This window comes from Monomorium pharaonis, chromosome 5 (genome assembly GCF_013373865.1).
Source record: "Monomorium pharaonis isolate MP-MQ-018 chromosome 5, ASM1337386v2, whole genome shotgun sequence".
NCBI classification, from domain to species: Eukaryota; Metazoa; Arthropoda; class Insecta; order Hymenoptera; family Formicidae; genus Monomorium; species Monomorium pharaonis.
Window position 1 is genome coordinate 16078610 of NC_050471.1, and position 17644 is coordinate 16096253.

A 17644-nucleotide genomic window follows, 5' to 3' on the forward strand; every position below is an offset into this window, starting at 1 on the left:
GTAAAATAATTTTAATTTGGTACTACAAATATATGAAATTTTAATGAAATTATCTTTTCCCCAAAAAGAATAAAAAAGTTATTTTATTTACAAAAGTATGATATAAAGAAAATGCACTAATTATGAAAATGGATGTTTATACGAACCAGAACTTCTACCTTTTACAAATAATTATTTGTACAAATATTACAAATAAATATTTTATTCCAAAAACTTGATGCCGATAAACCGAATAATTTGCAGCTCTCTTTTTTTTCTTTAGTGTGTGGATTTGAATGTGTATGTTTGTGTATATTTAGTATATAATAATTATATATTATAACTTAAAAATATTTTTTAAAAAATATTTTATTTTTGATGCGAAACTTTAAATCACGATATCTTTGCTCGTAAGTCATGTAGCGGAAAAATAAAAACACTTTTATTATACAAAGTGAATTTAAGCTATCCATTAAACCTATTTAAAAATCAATCAATTCAATCGGTATTGGGATCCGATAATCTACAGAATTTGGCAAACGGTGTCTCGTGTAAAAAGAGGCACGGTAGTGTCTCACGCCCGTACACTTGGCGCGAGGCACCACTGTGCTTCTTGAAAAAATACAAAAAAATTGTTCAAACAGTATTATAAGTAGAACACGATATTACAAATAAAACAGCACGCATTAAACAAATAAGAATATAAAATCTTTTAAATAAAAATATATTGAAGTTTGTTATTGTAAAAACAACGTAAAAGAATGATTAAAATCTTTTTCTTTTTCTTTATAGATGAAAGTTTTTATATGCATATTTTATTGATCAATGACGTAGGACTTATAATAATATATGCATTAGCTATCAGTTTTTTCGTTTCATGTACTATATTAGCCGATGTAGTTGATAAGGAAGGCAGCGAACCGCGGCTAGTTTATTATTGCAATATCAGCCCTTTAACGCCAATTAGGCCATAATTAATTGATCGTTGAGAACAATCAGCGAGGTTATTAGGGTCAGTAACGGTAACCGACCCGTGGAACTACTGTTACAGTCACTGTACAATATTTTGATGAGTAATTATTTTTCTCTCATAAACCATAATTTTGTATGTGAAATTGTGATGTTTTATTATTGAAATGTTTTTAATATAATTTGTGAATATATCAAAGGCGAGAAATAGTAAAGAGAAGCGTGAATAGTTGGTAAAAATTTAACGTAATTATGTAATTATATAATTATATCATGTAATCCCCTCTTTCAAAGACTAAAAGGCATATGAAATAAACGAGTTACATACAATAGTTTCAAAATTTTTTTTGTTTTACAAGAAAAGAATTTTGTTTGAGAGGAAAAGATATAATATAATGAAATATATCATAGTAGTATAACTCCTTTTTTTAATAAAAAAGAAGCGAGGTATTCAAAAGTGTTAAAGAGAAAAAGAACGCTCAATTTATCAAAAAGAAAGATTAAAAGATGTTTTATCCATCATAGTGACAGAAATAGAGGGAGAGAGGGGGGGGGGGGAGAAGGATTGATTTATTGATCTTTTATTAGCTTTCTCAGCTATTTTTAATATATTCATATACAACATTATGCTACATTATTTATGGCAAACTCTTTCAACATTCGTTTAAACGTTTCTAAACGATTATAATGTTTTATTTTGGGTGATAATGTTATTATTATCGGGTTATATATTAACACACCCTTATAAAATAGACTTTCTTGCGCGCTTCTTGTTTTGCGAAATTTACTTGCAATATTACCCGCTTGCCTAGTTTCGTGTTCTTTCTCTACTATTCTAAGTCTATTACTAAATTGCTTCGGCATCATATTATTTAAGATCTTAAAAATAAATATGCATTGTAGTACAGCCTTTGTCTTATGGTCATAAATTGCAGCGCTTGGAGCATACATTTAACTTGGGTACGTCTATCACATTGCAATATGACTCTCATAGCTCTATTTTGCGCTTTTTGGAGCCTACTTAGCTGTGTATCTCCCATATTAATTAGTAGCGTGGCACAATGCTCAAAGTGAGGTGCTATTATTGTCTTATATATCGTACATCTAGTATATTCTGAAATATAATTCCCTGTTCTATTTAAAAAACTTATTTTCTTCTCTATTTTCTTTAACATGTAATTGTAGTGACTCCTGAATCTAAGTCTATCATCAATAATTAAGTATTTTATTATTTCTATGCGCTCAATCTCATTTCCATCCAAACATCTCACAATAGTATTGCCTCTCAATTCTTTTCTTATACTTCTGACTAATATATATTTGGTTTTCTCCGCATTCATCTTTAGTTTATTAGTAGTTGTAATTGACTCAAATTTTTCCAACTCTTTTCTTTTCAATACAATAGTTTTCTTACTTGTGCTCGTTGTATAATTCTTATCTATAGATTTTATTATGTCTTTAATACTCTGTATGTAATATAAGTTAAATTTATCAGCTATACCGCACTCTATATTATTGTGTAATATCCCACTCTATTTTATTGTCTAATATCTCAAAATTTATATTTTCTACAACTTTCACGCCTATCCTCTTCTAATAACTTCTTTTAATGTTTTTCACATAGTTGTAGGATTGTTACTATTATGATCAATTATGCTTCTGTAATATTCTTTTTTCTTTGTTCTAATTAAATTAACTACTGCATTTCTTTCAATTTTAAATTGTTGCCAGTTTTGTTCCGTGCTATCGTACAGTGTTTTTCTATATGCCTCATCTTTTTTAGTTGCTAACTCTTCTATTTTCTTTGAATACCATTCTTTACTTTCTCATATTTTCGGTATTCTAAAAATTTTTTTAGGTGCCGAGATATCTAACGCATCTACTATACAATTGATAAATTTCCTTGCTCTTTAATATCTAAATTTTGTCTTTTTCCTAGGTTACTCTTTACTAGCTTAACAAATTCATCCGCGTTAAATCTACTATAATCTCTGCCATTGAATTCTTTATATTTATTTACAATCTTGTTTGTATTTATCACGACTTTTATCCATACATGATCCGTTATCTTAGGTTCATAATTTATTTGTACATTTATTTCCTTATTGGTAAAAACTCGATCTATAATGTTTTACTATTTTCAGTAACTCGTTGGTTTATCAACATATTGCTTCATACCTAGACTTTGCATAGTCATTAGTTTATTTGTATAAAAAGAATCTGTCATACAATCTATATTAAAGTGTCCTAATATTCTACACTTTTTTTATCATTAATTCTTCTACTGTCTCCTCTAAGAATCCTATAAACTCTCCATGTGACGCACTCGGTAAATGATATATTACCATTAACACTCCTTTAAACAATTTCTCATTTAGTTCTATTACAACGCACCAAACGATCCTTTCTAATTTTTTTGATACTATTATTTCATACTTAATATCGTCTCTTATATACAAAGAAACTTTCCTTGTATTCCTATTTTCCATATCGAACTACACTGTAACCCGGTACACTTATTTTACTGTCTCTATTTTTAGCAATCATTCTAGACTCTGACAATGCTATGACTGCAGGATTTAATTTCTTCATAATCTGATGCTGTATCTCGTCCTTGTGTGCCATTAAACTTTGCGCATTTGTATATATTATTTATTCCTCCTTCTTTTGTGATTACTATTTTTTTTGGCTTCTTATCCACATCTCATCTCCTCTTCGATAACCCTTTTATATATCGGACATTCTGGATTCAGAGCATCATGTTTGTCCTTTATGTTCAAATTATATGTTTTTATTTTAAACATACAATTTACACATTTGTTATACTTCTCTTGAAATTCACTTGCTTTATGCTTTCCTGCATTTATAACATGTTTTATCTCTCGTACAGTTTTTTGCAATGTGTGATAGAATCCCCAGCACTTGAAACATCTCTTTATGCTGAAGTGATTGAACACAGAACATTTTTTCCAGCCTATATTTAACTTTTCTTTCTTTAACATTAATTCATGTGTTATTTCATCTACTTCAATTATGTATACTTCAATTATAGATTCATTTTTCCCTTACGTTTAGGCTGACTGTTATTTATATTTTTTTCTTTTCGAGATTTTCTTTACTATACTTATGCGAGATTCGCCCATACTATTTTGTTTCTTGATTGTATCTATTAATTTATCACCATCCAACTCTATTTCTTCCTCGCTAATATTGACAATTTTTATTTTCGGCTTTTTTTGTAGTGATTTTGTAACATTGTAATTGTCACCTAGCTTGGACTCTATTACATCTTTTAATTTATCCATTTCTTCTCCGGTCTCACAGCCTAGAATTACTGTTCCTTCTTTTCTTTTTCGTATCTTTGTTATCCCCATTGGTATATTCTTAATATGCCTGCATTCCTTCTCGTGCCACAAGTCTTCCATTTTCGCAAGTTTTCTATTTTTTGTTTAATAGCTTTCATTTTTTCTTGCACTATCTCTTTAATTATCTTTTTTATTTCTTTTTTGCATGTTATTTCATCCTTTATCTTTTTCATAGTTTTTATTAGCCAATCAATTTTTGTATCCATGCCCACGTTGGCACTTATCGCTCTGCTTCTGTTGCTTTCTGCTGATCCTGTAGAACCTAATCTTTCTCCAGCGAGAGGGAGAACGAGAAGGGGAGAGGGAGGGGGGGGGAGAGAGAGAGTGGGAGAAAGAGATGAGAGAGTAAAAAAGATTTAGAGATAAAATGAAGTTTTTGACTTAAATAAACATTAAAGACAGAATTTTATCATTAGGTAAGAATATTGTTACAAAATCTCCAAGTTTATTATCTTAAATTTGTTTTAAATAAGTAACAAACAAATGTATATCGTGTAACAAATGTGAAAAGTCAACTATTTATTTCCGATACAAGCTAAAGGCAAGTGTATTCACCTGCACGAGTGGACAGTAGTTAATTCACATGAGCTACGCATACTATTTTTTTGTTATAAGTACACAGAAAATGGAACCGAGAAAGGATTTAAGAGAGAAGGAACAAAAGGGGGAGGGAATTGCGAACTCCACTGACTTCTTTCTTAGTTCGTGCTGTAGATACGAATTGGCGGCCAAAGTTTGCGAAAGCAACGAAGTATTAGTAATTCTGTGAGAGTTACCATATGCGTGTTGCGAGATGATGTACATGCGAATGTTACGATGTGTAATAACGAAAGCGAACTTGCAAAAAATCAGATAATCATGTGGAAAAGTTATGAAGAAATACTTTTCTTCACGAAATAAAACCAACAATTAGAAGAAAAAATAACAACGATTACCAATAAACTTAATCCTAATCCCTCCAACCAGGGTTATTCATGTCCTCCACATTTCTAATAATAGTTAGTTTAGAAAACCCAGAAAAAAAAGTTATGGGATAATCCTTTCTAGACCTAAAAAAAGATCTTGTAGTAGGAAACTCAAGGTAGAAATTCTAGAGCCCTAGTTCTAGAGTTTTAGTCTTAAAACGCAAGGCATTGAAACTAAAAGACCTTGATTGGAGGTTTACATTAGCATTGTGTGTAGATAAGTGAAAATTTCTTGTTATATAAAAATGTATTATTCTGTATGTATTATAATTTAAACGTATTTTAAATCTAAATTAAATTACCTTTTTAAAAAAGATAAAAAAAGCGCGCCAACTGGGTGGTTTTCCTTTAAGAAGAAAAATCACAAAATCCTAGAATACTTTTGATAAATTCAACCTAAATGACATTTTTTGTAACGAAAAAAATCCCAAATTCAAGATAAAACTTTTGATCAAATTTAACCTAAATAATATACATTCTTGAAACGGTATAACATTGATTATTAAAGTGACAATTATTTTAAATAAAAAATTATTGTATTTACACGTACAAATTAATTTTTCTACAAAAATAATGATATGTAAATATTTTGCGCCAATTAAGAATAAACACTACAAAATGAGAGTATTAATTTTTTTCTCTACAAAAATGATATGAAGAAATATGCGTCAATCTATAAAAATAGATGTTTATTCTTTGGCTGGCATTTATAGTTTGATTTTTTATTAAGCTTGTATCAGATTACAGATTGATATTGGGATTGAAATAAAATGTAACCAATTAGGAACAAAACCAATATTTTTTAACTTTGCTTTGAATGATTAAATTCCAATTTAATCTCAATCTTAATCTCTACTCTGATATGGCTTTAAGATTGTCTTAAGTTTGTCTTTAGATACAATTTTGTTAACTACAAAGGCTATTTAATTATAAATTTAAGAAAATTTAAAATACAAAAGATTAAACTATAAATATCAGCCTTTCATATTAAATTATTGGCTGCTGTGCGCCGATGTAAGAAAGCTGCGCGCCTGTAAAAAACTATATATATATAATAAAATTACAAATATTACAAATAAATATTTTAATACAAATAAATATTTTATTACAAATAAATATTTTATTACAAATAAATATTTTATTACAAAAACTTGGCGCCGATAAACCAAATAATTTGTTTTAATACAATCGCTTTCTTACAAACTAATTTTTATATTAAAATAATACGTATAACATCATACACGTATAACATTACTACTAGTCTTGTATTCTTTCCATTCTCTTTCTCCCTCTTCCTCTCTCTTTCTCTCTCTCTCTTTTTTTGTCTCCAATTTTTACTTTTATAATTAATTATGTATTAAAGTTGATATTTTTTATTAATGTATTATAAGTATAGAATCTGTAACCTATATATGTATATACGTTATAATTTTTTTAATGAGAGAGAGAGAGAGAGAGAGAGAGAGAGGGAGAGGGATGAGGGATGATCGGAGAGGGAGAGGGAGACGGAGAGGGAGAGCCGGAGAGGGAGAGGCGACAGAGGGAGAGGTGAGACGGCGAGAGGAGAGGCGAGGGAGAGGGAGAGGGAGCAGGGCGAGAGGGCAGAGGGAGATGGGAGAGGAGAGGGCGAGAGGAGTGGGAGAGGGAGAGGAGAGGAGAGGAGAGGAGAGGGAGGCGAGAGGAGAGAGAGAGAGAGAGAGAGGAGAGAGGGAGAGAGGAGAGAGAGAGAGAGAGAGAGAGAGAGAGAGAGAGAGAGAGGTGAAAGAGAGACTTTGATATCAGATATATATTTAAAAAATTTTTGAATGAATAAAATATTACCGATAAAATATTATTATCTGTTTTGAAAAAATGCTAAATATATACAAAGTTTCTGAAAATTATATGTAAATTGTATGTTATTGAACAAGAAGTTAATGTATATTTTGAGGATACATGTTTCTAAGTGTCGTTAAAGTAAATACATTATATAACTGAAATGTAATCAACGTATAATTTGAGGATATATTCTGAAGGGTGACTATGATCTTCAGCACATCAGCGTCAATGAAGAAACTTATGCAAGCGAGAGAGAGAAAGTGTGTGTGCGTGTGCGCGCGCGCGCGCGCGTGTGTGTGTGTGTGTGTGTGCGTGAGAGAGAGAGGTTATTTTTTTAAATGTATAACACATTTAATAAATATTAATGAATTAAGTAGATTGCCCAACAGTTTGCATCTGAGCTTAGTGATGAATATAATTTTGTTATTAATTCTTAGCTCATTTAATAAATGTATTACATAAGTAAAAGAAAGTCGACATATAATTTGAGGGCATTTATTTTTGGATAGCGCTAGAATAAACTCATTATATCATTGAAAAGTAATCAACGTAAAGTTTGAGGACATTTTTATTATATAAATAAAAGGTAGTCAACGTATAGTTTGAGGACATTTTTTATTATATAAATAAAAAGTAATCAACAATTTGAGGTGGCACACACTCTAGGTAGCACCACTGTATAGTCAGAATCATATAAACTTTTTACCCCAAAATATACGGAGGATATAAGATCATATAAGTTTCCAAAGTATGCGATCAATCTCAGAAAATTTTGAGACCCCGAAGTATCAAAATGTCCTCAAAGGATGCGTACGCTGTAACAATATCTCCAAAGAATGCTCTGAACATATGTGTGTGTGTGTGTGTGTGTGTGTGTGTGTGTGTGTGTGTGTGTGTGTCATATATGCGTATACATATATTATATAAAAAATGAATAATATATAATAAATGAATCAATTCAAGTAAAATTACGTAATGCAAGGAAAAAATAATATTATCTGATTTTTACAAAAAGGAGTAAAATCCTATCCAAAACCTTATAAAGATAAAAAAGATATGTCAAGTACATAAACGCATTCAAAAATCAGTACAAGATAAAATGAACTAAATATATTTTTTTTAAATACTTAGAAAAATTGTATAAAAATTTATTCAAAAATGATTTGAAAAATGAAAACATTACTAATAATAATAGATAGTGAAGCAAAAACTTGACGTGCCCGGTATTTTTTCTGTATTTTCAATACTATGGTATTGGTATTGATAAATATACAAGAATGTAATTAATGCGACATTACTTTTATTCCAATTATATATGTTATATTTTTTTCAGGTTACTTATGCGAGTCAGACTCTATCTCAAATTTGGGCATTGTTTCAACCATATTATTAATTATCCTATTAAAAAATTCTGAAATGATATTAAAAGTTACGCATATTGACGAAAAGAAGAAATAAAATTAGAAAGTATGAAAGTATAATTAGAAAAATATGAATGTAAACGAAAAAAAGAAACAATGATAGATTCATAAAAGGAAATTATAGGATAATATGGCAGTCGTGGAAAATAAAATTATTGGGCCAACCGGTCTGATACGATAAAAATATCTTAACAAACATCTTCATCGTTATTGTCAGTGACATCAAAATCGTCATCGCTGTCGTTATTGTCCTGGAATTGTCAGATCTACGCAACACGACGCAATCTCTATGTATCAGCGATTATCATTTTGTTGACTTACGTCGAAGTAAGGCAGTACACTATCCAAATTTGAATGTTTGTTTGATGAATGAATTATATTCAGAATATGATCGAGTGATCTGTCAAACGATTTATTTTGAATTAAGCAGTTAAGTAGTTAATTTCATAATCATTATCCGCAATTGCATCAGTAGCAACGTTTCTGTGATATGGCTGCCACAGCCAAACATGATTTACGTCGTAAGTTTTCTGCGGATGCGTCCGCTTCTGGCGAGGAAGATATTGCCGCGATTGCCAAACAGATCAGCGATCATGCAGAGGCGATTTATCAAACGTGGAAAAGTCGCGGATTAGCACCGACGGAGATTCTAACTTGTCACAACAATACAACTGCTGTTGACAAATTTGGTAGTGCATTGACACCTTCCAATTTGTCTGCTCTCGGAAATACCGTGACTGGAAATAAAATTGACGGCAAGACGTCGCCGTCGTTGTTGCCATCACTCGAACATTCTTCCCCAACGACAGTAAATATATTAACTCAAACGCCTAATCTGGACAATGGCAATCTTGAAAAATTAGTCAACAATTTTGTAGTAGAAGATAAAGCTAGAATAGCTGCTTCTAAACAAAAATCACCATCTAAGCCGTTACCGTCTTCCATACAATTTGTTCTACAAAAATTTGAGAAAAACTCTATGCAACAGCAGCAACAAACTACTGCAAAGAATAAAGTAGTTCCCGATAATTCGAAAAAATTGACAAGTGTCTTATCATCTACTTCATCGTTTTTGAATAAACCATCACAAATAATAAAACCTCAAGTTCCTGCGAAGATGCCCTCTTCTCATCACTGTGAAGTCTTTCTGGAAACTATTGAAACTACTTTTCCAATCAACTTGATATCTTCCAATAGCGTTACGCAGCAAAAAAGGCCCATTAGTACGTTTATGGCATCATCACCCATTGATTCTTTGTCAAATATTAACTTATCGCCCTCGTCCAATTCTGGTTTAACAACTTGGCCATTGAAAAATAAATTAAACGACTCTAAAAAAATCGCAGATGTATCTCGCATATCAGCTAAAACACTTCAGCAAAAAGATATTACGAAAACATTGTTAGTGCAAGATCAAAAGAGATCAGTTGTGACCGACGTAAACTCGCGCTGTATGTATCTTGATGAAGTTGCACGAGAAGAAGAAAGACTAATAAATGCTTTAAAAACAGGTGCTGTAATTTCTGAAGAATTAGAGGAAACAATGGAGGCGTGTTTGTGCAATAGACAGAAACCGACTATTAAGCAAGAAAAATTAAAAATTGAACCAGTCAAACAAGTTATTAGTAAAAGCCATAATTATTATGGAAATAGTTCTACAATATCTAACTCAGAAACTTCTAATTCTATGACAAACGTAATTAATGCTAGCAATCCCACCGCTGTTACTGATCATAATGCGAAATCACTCAGTAAGGATGATTTGTCCGCTATGTCAGCAGTTGACTATGCTAAGGTTAGATATCAGGCTGCTCAACAGAACCCACCTACTCAGCAGCGACTTGAGGAACAGCGAGCTTCTAATAATTTATACAATTCCACCACAGAACAATTGGTTTCTAGTACGCGAACAAAATTTGAAATGGAGATACGACAGAATAAAAACACTAAGGATTCGGACAAAGATTCAGTAACATCAAGGTGGGGACCAAGAATTGCTTCCTCACGACCGCGACTAGAACAGACTGTGCCTCATCCAGAATTGACTAATCAACAAAAGCAGCACATAAGAACAGCCGTGGTAACAGGTACGGGTAGTAATCCCGTCAGACCCTTCCTTACTAGAGGCTCCGTGGCAGAACGTGTACTCATTTTCGAAAAATGTCCGAGCGAGCTGCTGTTAGACAAACGTTGTTTACGACCACCGACGATTAATACATGGAGGGATGGCCATGAGGTGCAAAATAAAGCTCAGGTAATTTTTTAAATTTTATTTAATTTTTGTTTAAAAAATTTATTGGAATATTTTTTTATTGTTTGGATTATTAATGCGATTATGATATTAAAATATTTTAAACAAACTATAAATTTGTGTACTTTATATTTGTACTTTTTCGTTCTTATGATAATGCTAGCATTAATCCTTCGTCCGAACATGTTTCCTTAGTATTCAATAATCTGAACCTGGGATCTATTACGTCTGATCTATTACGCTCTATTACGCTCTATTTTCTTTATCTTAAAATTTCTAAAAAGTTTGAAAAAATGTGATAAAACATTTGTTAATATTGTATTATACTTAAAGATTTTATTTAATTAATATAAGGGCAAGGTCGTGAGGAAATAATGAGAATACACTTGAGATATACTATTGAATGCAAGTATATACAAGGTTGTTCAGAATAACATTCGGTCCATAAAAACGCATTCCTGACGCAATTCTAAGACAATTTTTCCTTTACCAAAATTTTATTTGAAGCGTAGTTTTTGAGTTATAAGCCAAAATAGTTAACGAATTACGCGTCGAGTACAGAAGGCAGGCAGGGGCGGCGCGCCACGAGCGTAACGCGGGCGCGACTGACTATCCGCGTCAGCTGACGGGTGATTACCACCGCGTAAGTCGCTAACTATTTTATCTTATAACATAAAATTGTGCTTTAAATAAAATTTTGGTAAAGAAAAGATTGTCTTGGAATTATGTTAGGAATACGCGTTTCAACGCGTTAGACAAATGTCTAACAATTAATTATTTTAGGGAATATTATTTATTAAATATTTTATTTTTAATAAACTTTGAAATAAGTAACAAACTTTTATATTTATCCTTTAATATTTTATTTCTTGACAATAATTAAATAAGAAACTAACGATTTATCAAAATTTTTAAATAAAATATAATAAAATTGTTATTTAGAGGAAAAAGTTATATGTGAATCTAACACGTTTATTCGACAATTAGTGCTACATTTCTTTCGTAATAACTCTGGAATGTCGAGCGTATTATTTTTTTTTTTAAAGCCAAGTAGATTCGTGTAAGCTTTAAAGTTATTAGCAATTGTTAGTTTTGTGTTGGACACCATACATCCATGTATACAGGCGCAGGATTAATTATTAATTGCTATATTATAACATTTAAGCAGATTGTTTTAATTAAATTAGTTTTAAGGGTTGACAGAAGAGGGAACGTCAACTTCTGTTTTGCCATTAACTAGAGACTTGTCGTTTTTGTTATTACAACAACAAAAAGTTTTAATAAATAAATGGTACTTATGTAATTAGTAAGATAGTTCATAACGCGCTATAGAGTATTTTTTTACAAAATTGTCAGTATAAAATTTTTACTAAACGTGCAGAATGTGGAGCTAACAGCGAGTGTAGGTGCAGTTAGTCACAAATCCGTGTTATATTTATATAAATTTTTAAAAGTCAAATTCAGCTCTTTAGCCAGCTACATTGTTTTATAAAGAATATCAAAAAAGATTTGTGAAGAAATAAACATCTCACTAATGGATATTCTGATGACTTGACAAGAAGAGATTATTGCTTTGTCTATTTTGTATTTTATATGTCTGTCATGTCTCTCTTTGTATATTAATATATGTATAGATACAAATATTAATATACTACGCATATGGATATAACTGGAATTGCATATGTGTTGTACACGGACATATACTTATTTATATTAATTCAAGATCAAAGGCTTTTTGCAGTAGCGTGTAGAGAGGACAGCAAACAGCATTTTTTTTTTAGTTTTCAGCATTCAGAGTAAAGCAAATGTTGTTTGTTATCCCTTCTATTTGCATTGTGCTGCTGCAAAATGCTTTCGATCTTGCATTGCTGCTTATGTATCGAGACTGAGAATTTGTTTTAATGTTCAAACCTAGAACTGAAGTTTTTTTATTGTTCCGCTCGGGAGTCTTTAATATTTAAAGTTTGCTTGTCGATTCTTAACTACTCCTAAAGTATAATATAAATTAGGATGGAACAAAAAATACTTTTGTTTTGATTAAATTGCAAATAGTGCAGAAAAATCTACTTATATTATCTTATCCAATTATATATCCACTTATATATCCACAAAATATTTGTTTTGTAACAGTCTTGTTTGTGAAATAATATGCCACAGCATACTGTTATGAACGAGACACGCACAACCAAAAGATAAGAAAAGGTGTTAGTAATACATACTTTGTGGTGACGTAAGTCGATCTGCATCGGTCAGTATCGAGCGTATTACGCGAGATACCGCGCAATCCGCTCGAAATTAAAGCGATACTCCTTAGACAGCACTTGCTGTTTAAGCAGATTTTTGGACCAGTGACCGAGTTATGCATTAGCGTAATTCTCCCCTTTTATATAGATTAATCGAAATTATCAAGTATATAAACGGACGAAAGAAAGCGAGGGACGGATCAGTCGGAAGTCTTACTATGTTACTTTGCCTTGTGGGGTCGTGGATTGACAAAGTTCCTCAAGTCTACATACGATCACGGCACTCTGGCTTGCGGGCAGCGATCTACCTCCATTCTATATCTAAGAAGCGAAATGACTGAGCGCTATTGAATTTTTGTAACAAGGAACCATAAACTACATTGTGAAATCTTATAAGTGCAGTGCGAGTGACTTTGACCTTTACTATCCGGATCTTTGGCAACGATTTCTTCTGTACTTTGAAAACTACGGGGTACAACAGTGTTAGCAGCAGTGGGATTCATTGCTAAAAGAAGATCCAAGAAAACACGCAATACCTAAGTTTAAAGGAAGCACGAAATATGATCTCGGACATTAATGGAACCTCGAAGAATTGGGTACGAGAATTTTTTAACTCAAGCTTCTACGCTATGAAAAACATACACCCGTCGGAAGAATACACATTATTCGATGCAATACTATACATCAAATTCAAGGGAAATGATGGACTTCTACACTTGCGACATAGAGAGCTTTGATTAACTAAAGAGGGAATTAGAAAACGAGTATCTAAGCAGTCTTGAGTTTAATTTTCTGAAACGGAAGACAAATAAAATTGCTCAGGAATTTGAACGGCGAATAGATAACGTCGCCATGGAATTGTACGAGTCCATGGAAGAGGGAAAGCACTATACAATGGAACAACAGAGCGATACTCGAGAGCATCAAGGAACAAGTCCTCCACAATAAGGCTATATGAAGAAATGAAGCTGTTGGTTTGAGCTCAACGCTACAACAAGCCATTACAAGAAGCTATCGCAGAAGCAATCACGGAGGAAAAGATCAAGGGGTCAAACGTTTTAAAATGAGACCCGCAGCGAGATAGCGAACTCAACTCAGTCACGTTTTCAATACAAGAAATAAAATCAGGAAAAATTGAAATGCTTTTTGATTCTGGAGTTTTCTCTCCTTAATAAAGGTAAAAAATTTAAAGGACAAAACCAAAATAGCCCTTGTCGGGATAACAAGCCACAAAGTTTATACGATAGGGAAAAAAAGAAAACACCGGTATACGTGGTGAAGGACAATTTTCCGCTGGAATGCGACGGTATTCTGGACCTAGATTTTCTATGGAAATAACAGGTGACATGCGATTACAAGCAGAAGAAATTGACAATAGGAGTCATCACTCAAATCATATCAGAAAACTATTATGAAACCACGCAGCGAAACGATCGTGAGAGCTGTGACGAACCGGAATAAAACTGCAGTCATACGAGCTCAGGAGCTAATACCAGGAGTATACATCGGCAGATGTCTCGTGGGATCAAAAAATTTCTCATCCGATCAGTGTAATCGATATCATTGATAAGAGCCGAAGAACAACTCTCACTTCCCTAAGAGGGAGCGCAACCAACAGTTATTACGGACGCAGTACCTTAATCCAGAGGAGCAACAGGCTCTCCTTCGCTTATGTGAAGACTACCAAGACGTCTTTCATTTAAACGGAGAATCCTTGTTATGCACGGCCGCAGTGGAACATGAAATAAGCACGTGAGCTGACACATACGACCGTATCGTATCCCAAACACAAAGAAAAAGTAAATAAGCAAGTGAAACAAATGTTGACGAATGGAATAACCAGAGCCAGTATAAGTCAGTGGAATGCGCTCTTATTACTGGACTCAACTGGAAAACCGAGACTCCGAATAGTTATTGATTTCCGAAAGCTTAACGATCTAACGATTGGCGACTCATTTTCACTGTCCAATATCGAAGAAATCTTGGGTCAACTACGAAACGCCAAGAACTTTACCGCTAGATTTAGCGTCAGGGTACTACCAGATACCTATTCCTTTAAAAGAGGGAATCTTCCCTGAACGCGATAAGCAATAAACAGCGTTCTCCACACCGTATGGGCATTACGAATTTAATCGAATGCTATTCGGCTTATAAAATACACCTGCAACATTTCAAAGACTGATGAACTCAGTACTCACGGGAATGCAAGAGCTAAAATGTTTAGTGTACTTAGATGACATAATGATATATGGCTCAAGGCTAGAAAATCATAACAAACGCTTAAAAGAAGTATTATAGCGATTACAAAAAGCTAATTTGAAACTGCAGACGAACAAATGTTCCTGCGGAGTGAAATTAACTATCTGCGACACGTAATCTCAGAAGAGGGAATCTTCCCTGACCCCGCCAAACTATAAGCAATAAAAATTTTTTGGCGTCTCTAAAAGTAAAAGATATTCAATCTTTCATCGGCCTTGCCGGATACTATTAGAAATTCATCAATGAATTTTTTTTAAAGATTGTAAAGCCATTAATTAAGCTAACTTAAAAAGCAGAATAATTTGTATGGATCACGGAACAGCAGATAGCGTTCGACATCCTGAAGGTGAAACTAATGACCGCACCTGTGTTCCAGTATCCAAATTTCACAAAGGAATTTAATGTAACAACGGATGCTTTCGATTACGCAATGAGGGATGTACTATTGCAAGGATAGGCAAAGATCGCCCCATTGTCTACGTAAGTCGAATACTAAACCGCGCAGAACAAAACTATAGGATCACAGAAAAGGAATTGCTAGCCATAGTATGGGCCGTAAAGCACTTTAGACCGTACATATACGGCACTAAGTTTAAAATTATTACTGACCACAAACTTTTTGTGTGACTATTCAGTGCGAACGACTGAAGATTAATCTGATAGCGTTTCAAATTAGAAATAGTCCAGCGGAATTAGACTGAAAAAAGACTGTTTTGGGAAAAAATTGGTAACTCAGGTTTGACTGTGCGTGAAGCACAATTAATGTGCGTACATTAAGACAGATGCGTTCGCCACTCGCAAAAACCTGGGAATTATTGCAAAATTACGGGTTGAAGTGAGGAAAAAGCAGTTTTTTGCTTGCGTCTCGTAAACTAAAAACGGAATCGAAAAAAGTTTTCAATAAAAGTTGTAGATATTAAATAGATCTACAATAATAAATTTGATTCATTAAGATCGGACAATTAGTTTGGTTGTAAAGTAGAAAAACCATGAAAAATGGCCATTTCTTAAATTGTTAATAACTTTCTTAAAAATTAACTCAAGCATTTGAAATTGTAGAAAAATATAGCTTTTATGACGTAAAAAAGTGTACCAAATTTTATCAAAAAATATTAATAACTTTTAGAGTAATGTCAATTGTTTATTCAAAACGCGCTCCACTAAAATTTAATTTCTACATTTTTGAGACTATGCACGAATTTGAACCAAAGTTTTTTCTTTTTTTAAAAAGTTGCAGTATCATATATTGGTATTGCGAAATGTATGCAATGCAATTAAGTGCCACAAATAAACGTATCAAAAATGAGCCTAATTAACAATTAAATAACTTTAAAATATTAACGCTATCAAAATAGGGGAAGATGCATTTGAAAGGTGCAATTTTTCTTTAAATTTTAAAAAAAGAACATTGTCCTAGCTTGCTTAGAAGCCGAGATAAATTTTTTTTAAATCACTTTTGCTACAGTTATGAATATTAAGAGCTGAAATTTTGACAGCGTCTTATTAAATAGTTAAAGTAACCTTTCCCAAAAGTTCAAAGCGATTCATGAAGATTGACCACTGTAAACGTGTTAACAAAAGCAGCATCACTTGAGACCGGCGACGCGCGCGCGCGCGCGCGTGCACGTTGTCTGCTAGCGCGTGGCCAGGTGCCCGCGTACAAAATGGATCTTGCGCGTTTAAATTGCTTTAATCGTCAATATCTCGGGAACTAAGTGTCTTAGAAAGACGATTTTTTTTTAACAGGGTTAACTCGACGAGACAAGATTAATGAGTTAAACCATTTTTTTATCTCCTCAAATAAACGTTCTAATTAATTTTTTAAATTATTTATTTGACGCGTTAAATATGTATAAATAATTTATTTACCTATACGGCGTGTGCATATGCTTTAAGTTTATATAATTTAATTTTTTTATTACTTTTATTGCAAGGACCATAGCCATTTGAACTGTACACAAGATATTGATATTGCGAAGTCGGACTCTGCCGAAGGCGAGGTGTAACGAGCTGTTTACCGTTGCCTACGGAGGCACAACAAGTACCAGGCCGTTACCTCCAACTTTGTGTGGTCCCTTCCATGCTTCTCTATTTCCCTCACCATCGAGTGAAGGATATATAAGCCCTCCACAGGCTGCAAGGAGTTAGAGCTTCCCGACCAGTGTACTGAGGTTATCCCTTGAGGGAATGAGCCAGGCTTCCTGAGCGCTCTAACTTCGAAACTCGATCCTTCCTGGTGCGCGTATTGAGCGCCTCACGGTCGCGCACTAAGCGATCACGCGTTGTCTTGTTCCGGGGACCCTATACTGAGGGGGAATCGGTGCCACGAATGATCACCTGCGCGGGATGATCACCGATAGCGTCGACTGATATC

The 17644-nt window shown here is 33.1% G+C and overlaps 1 protein-coding gene across 19 annotated transcripts in view; it reads left to right on the forward strand.

Moving 5' to 3' along the window:
* Nucleotides 1-17644, forward strand: part of LOC105839109 (serine/threonine-protein phosphatase 2A regulatory subunit B'' subunit alpha) — a 310192-nt gene that overhangs the window by 57871 nt on the left and 234677 nt on the right. For all 19 annotated transcript variants that reach the window (XR_004963295.1, XR_004963294.1, XR_004963290.1 and 16 more), the window contains one exon: nt 8430-10771. Coding sequence is in view for 5 of the 19 variants with exons in the window: in XM_012685169.3 (XP_012540623.1) it covers nt 9008-10771 (1764 nt within the window). In the remaining 14 variants the exon portion in view is untranslated. The remainder of the gene's footprint in view (nt 1-8429; nt 10772-17644) is intronic.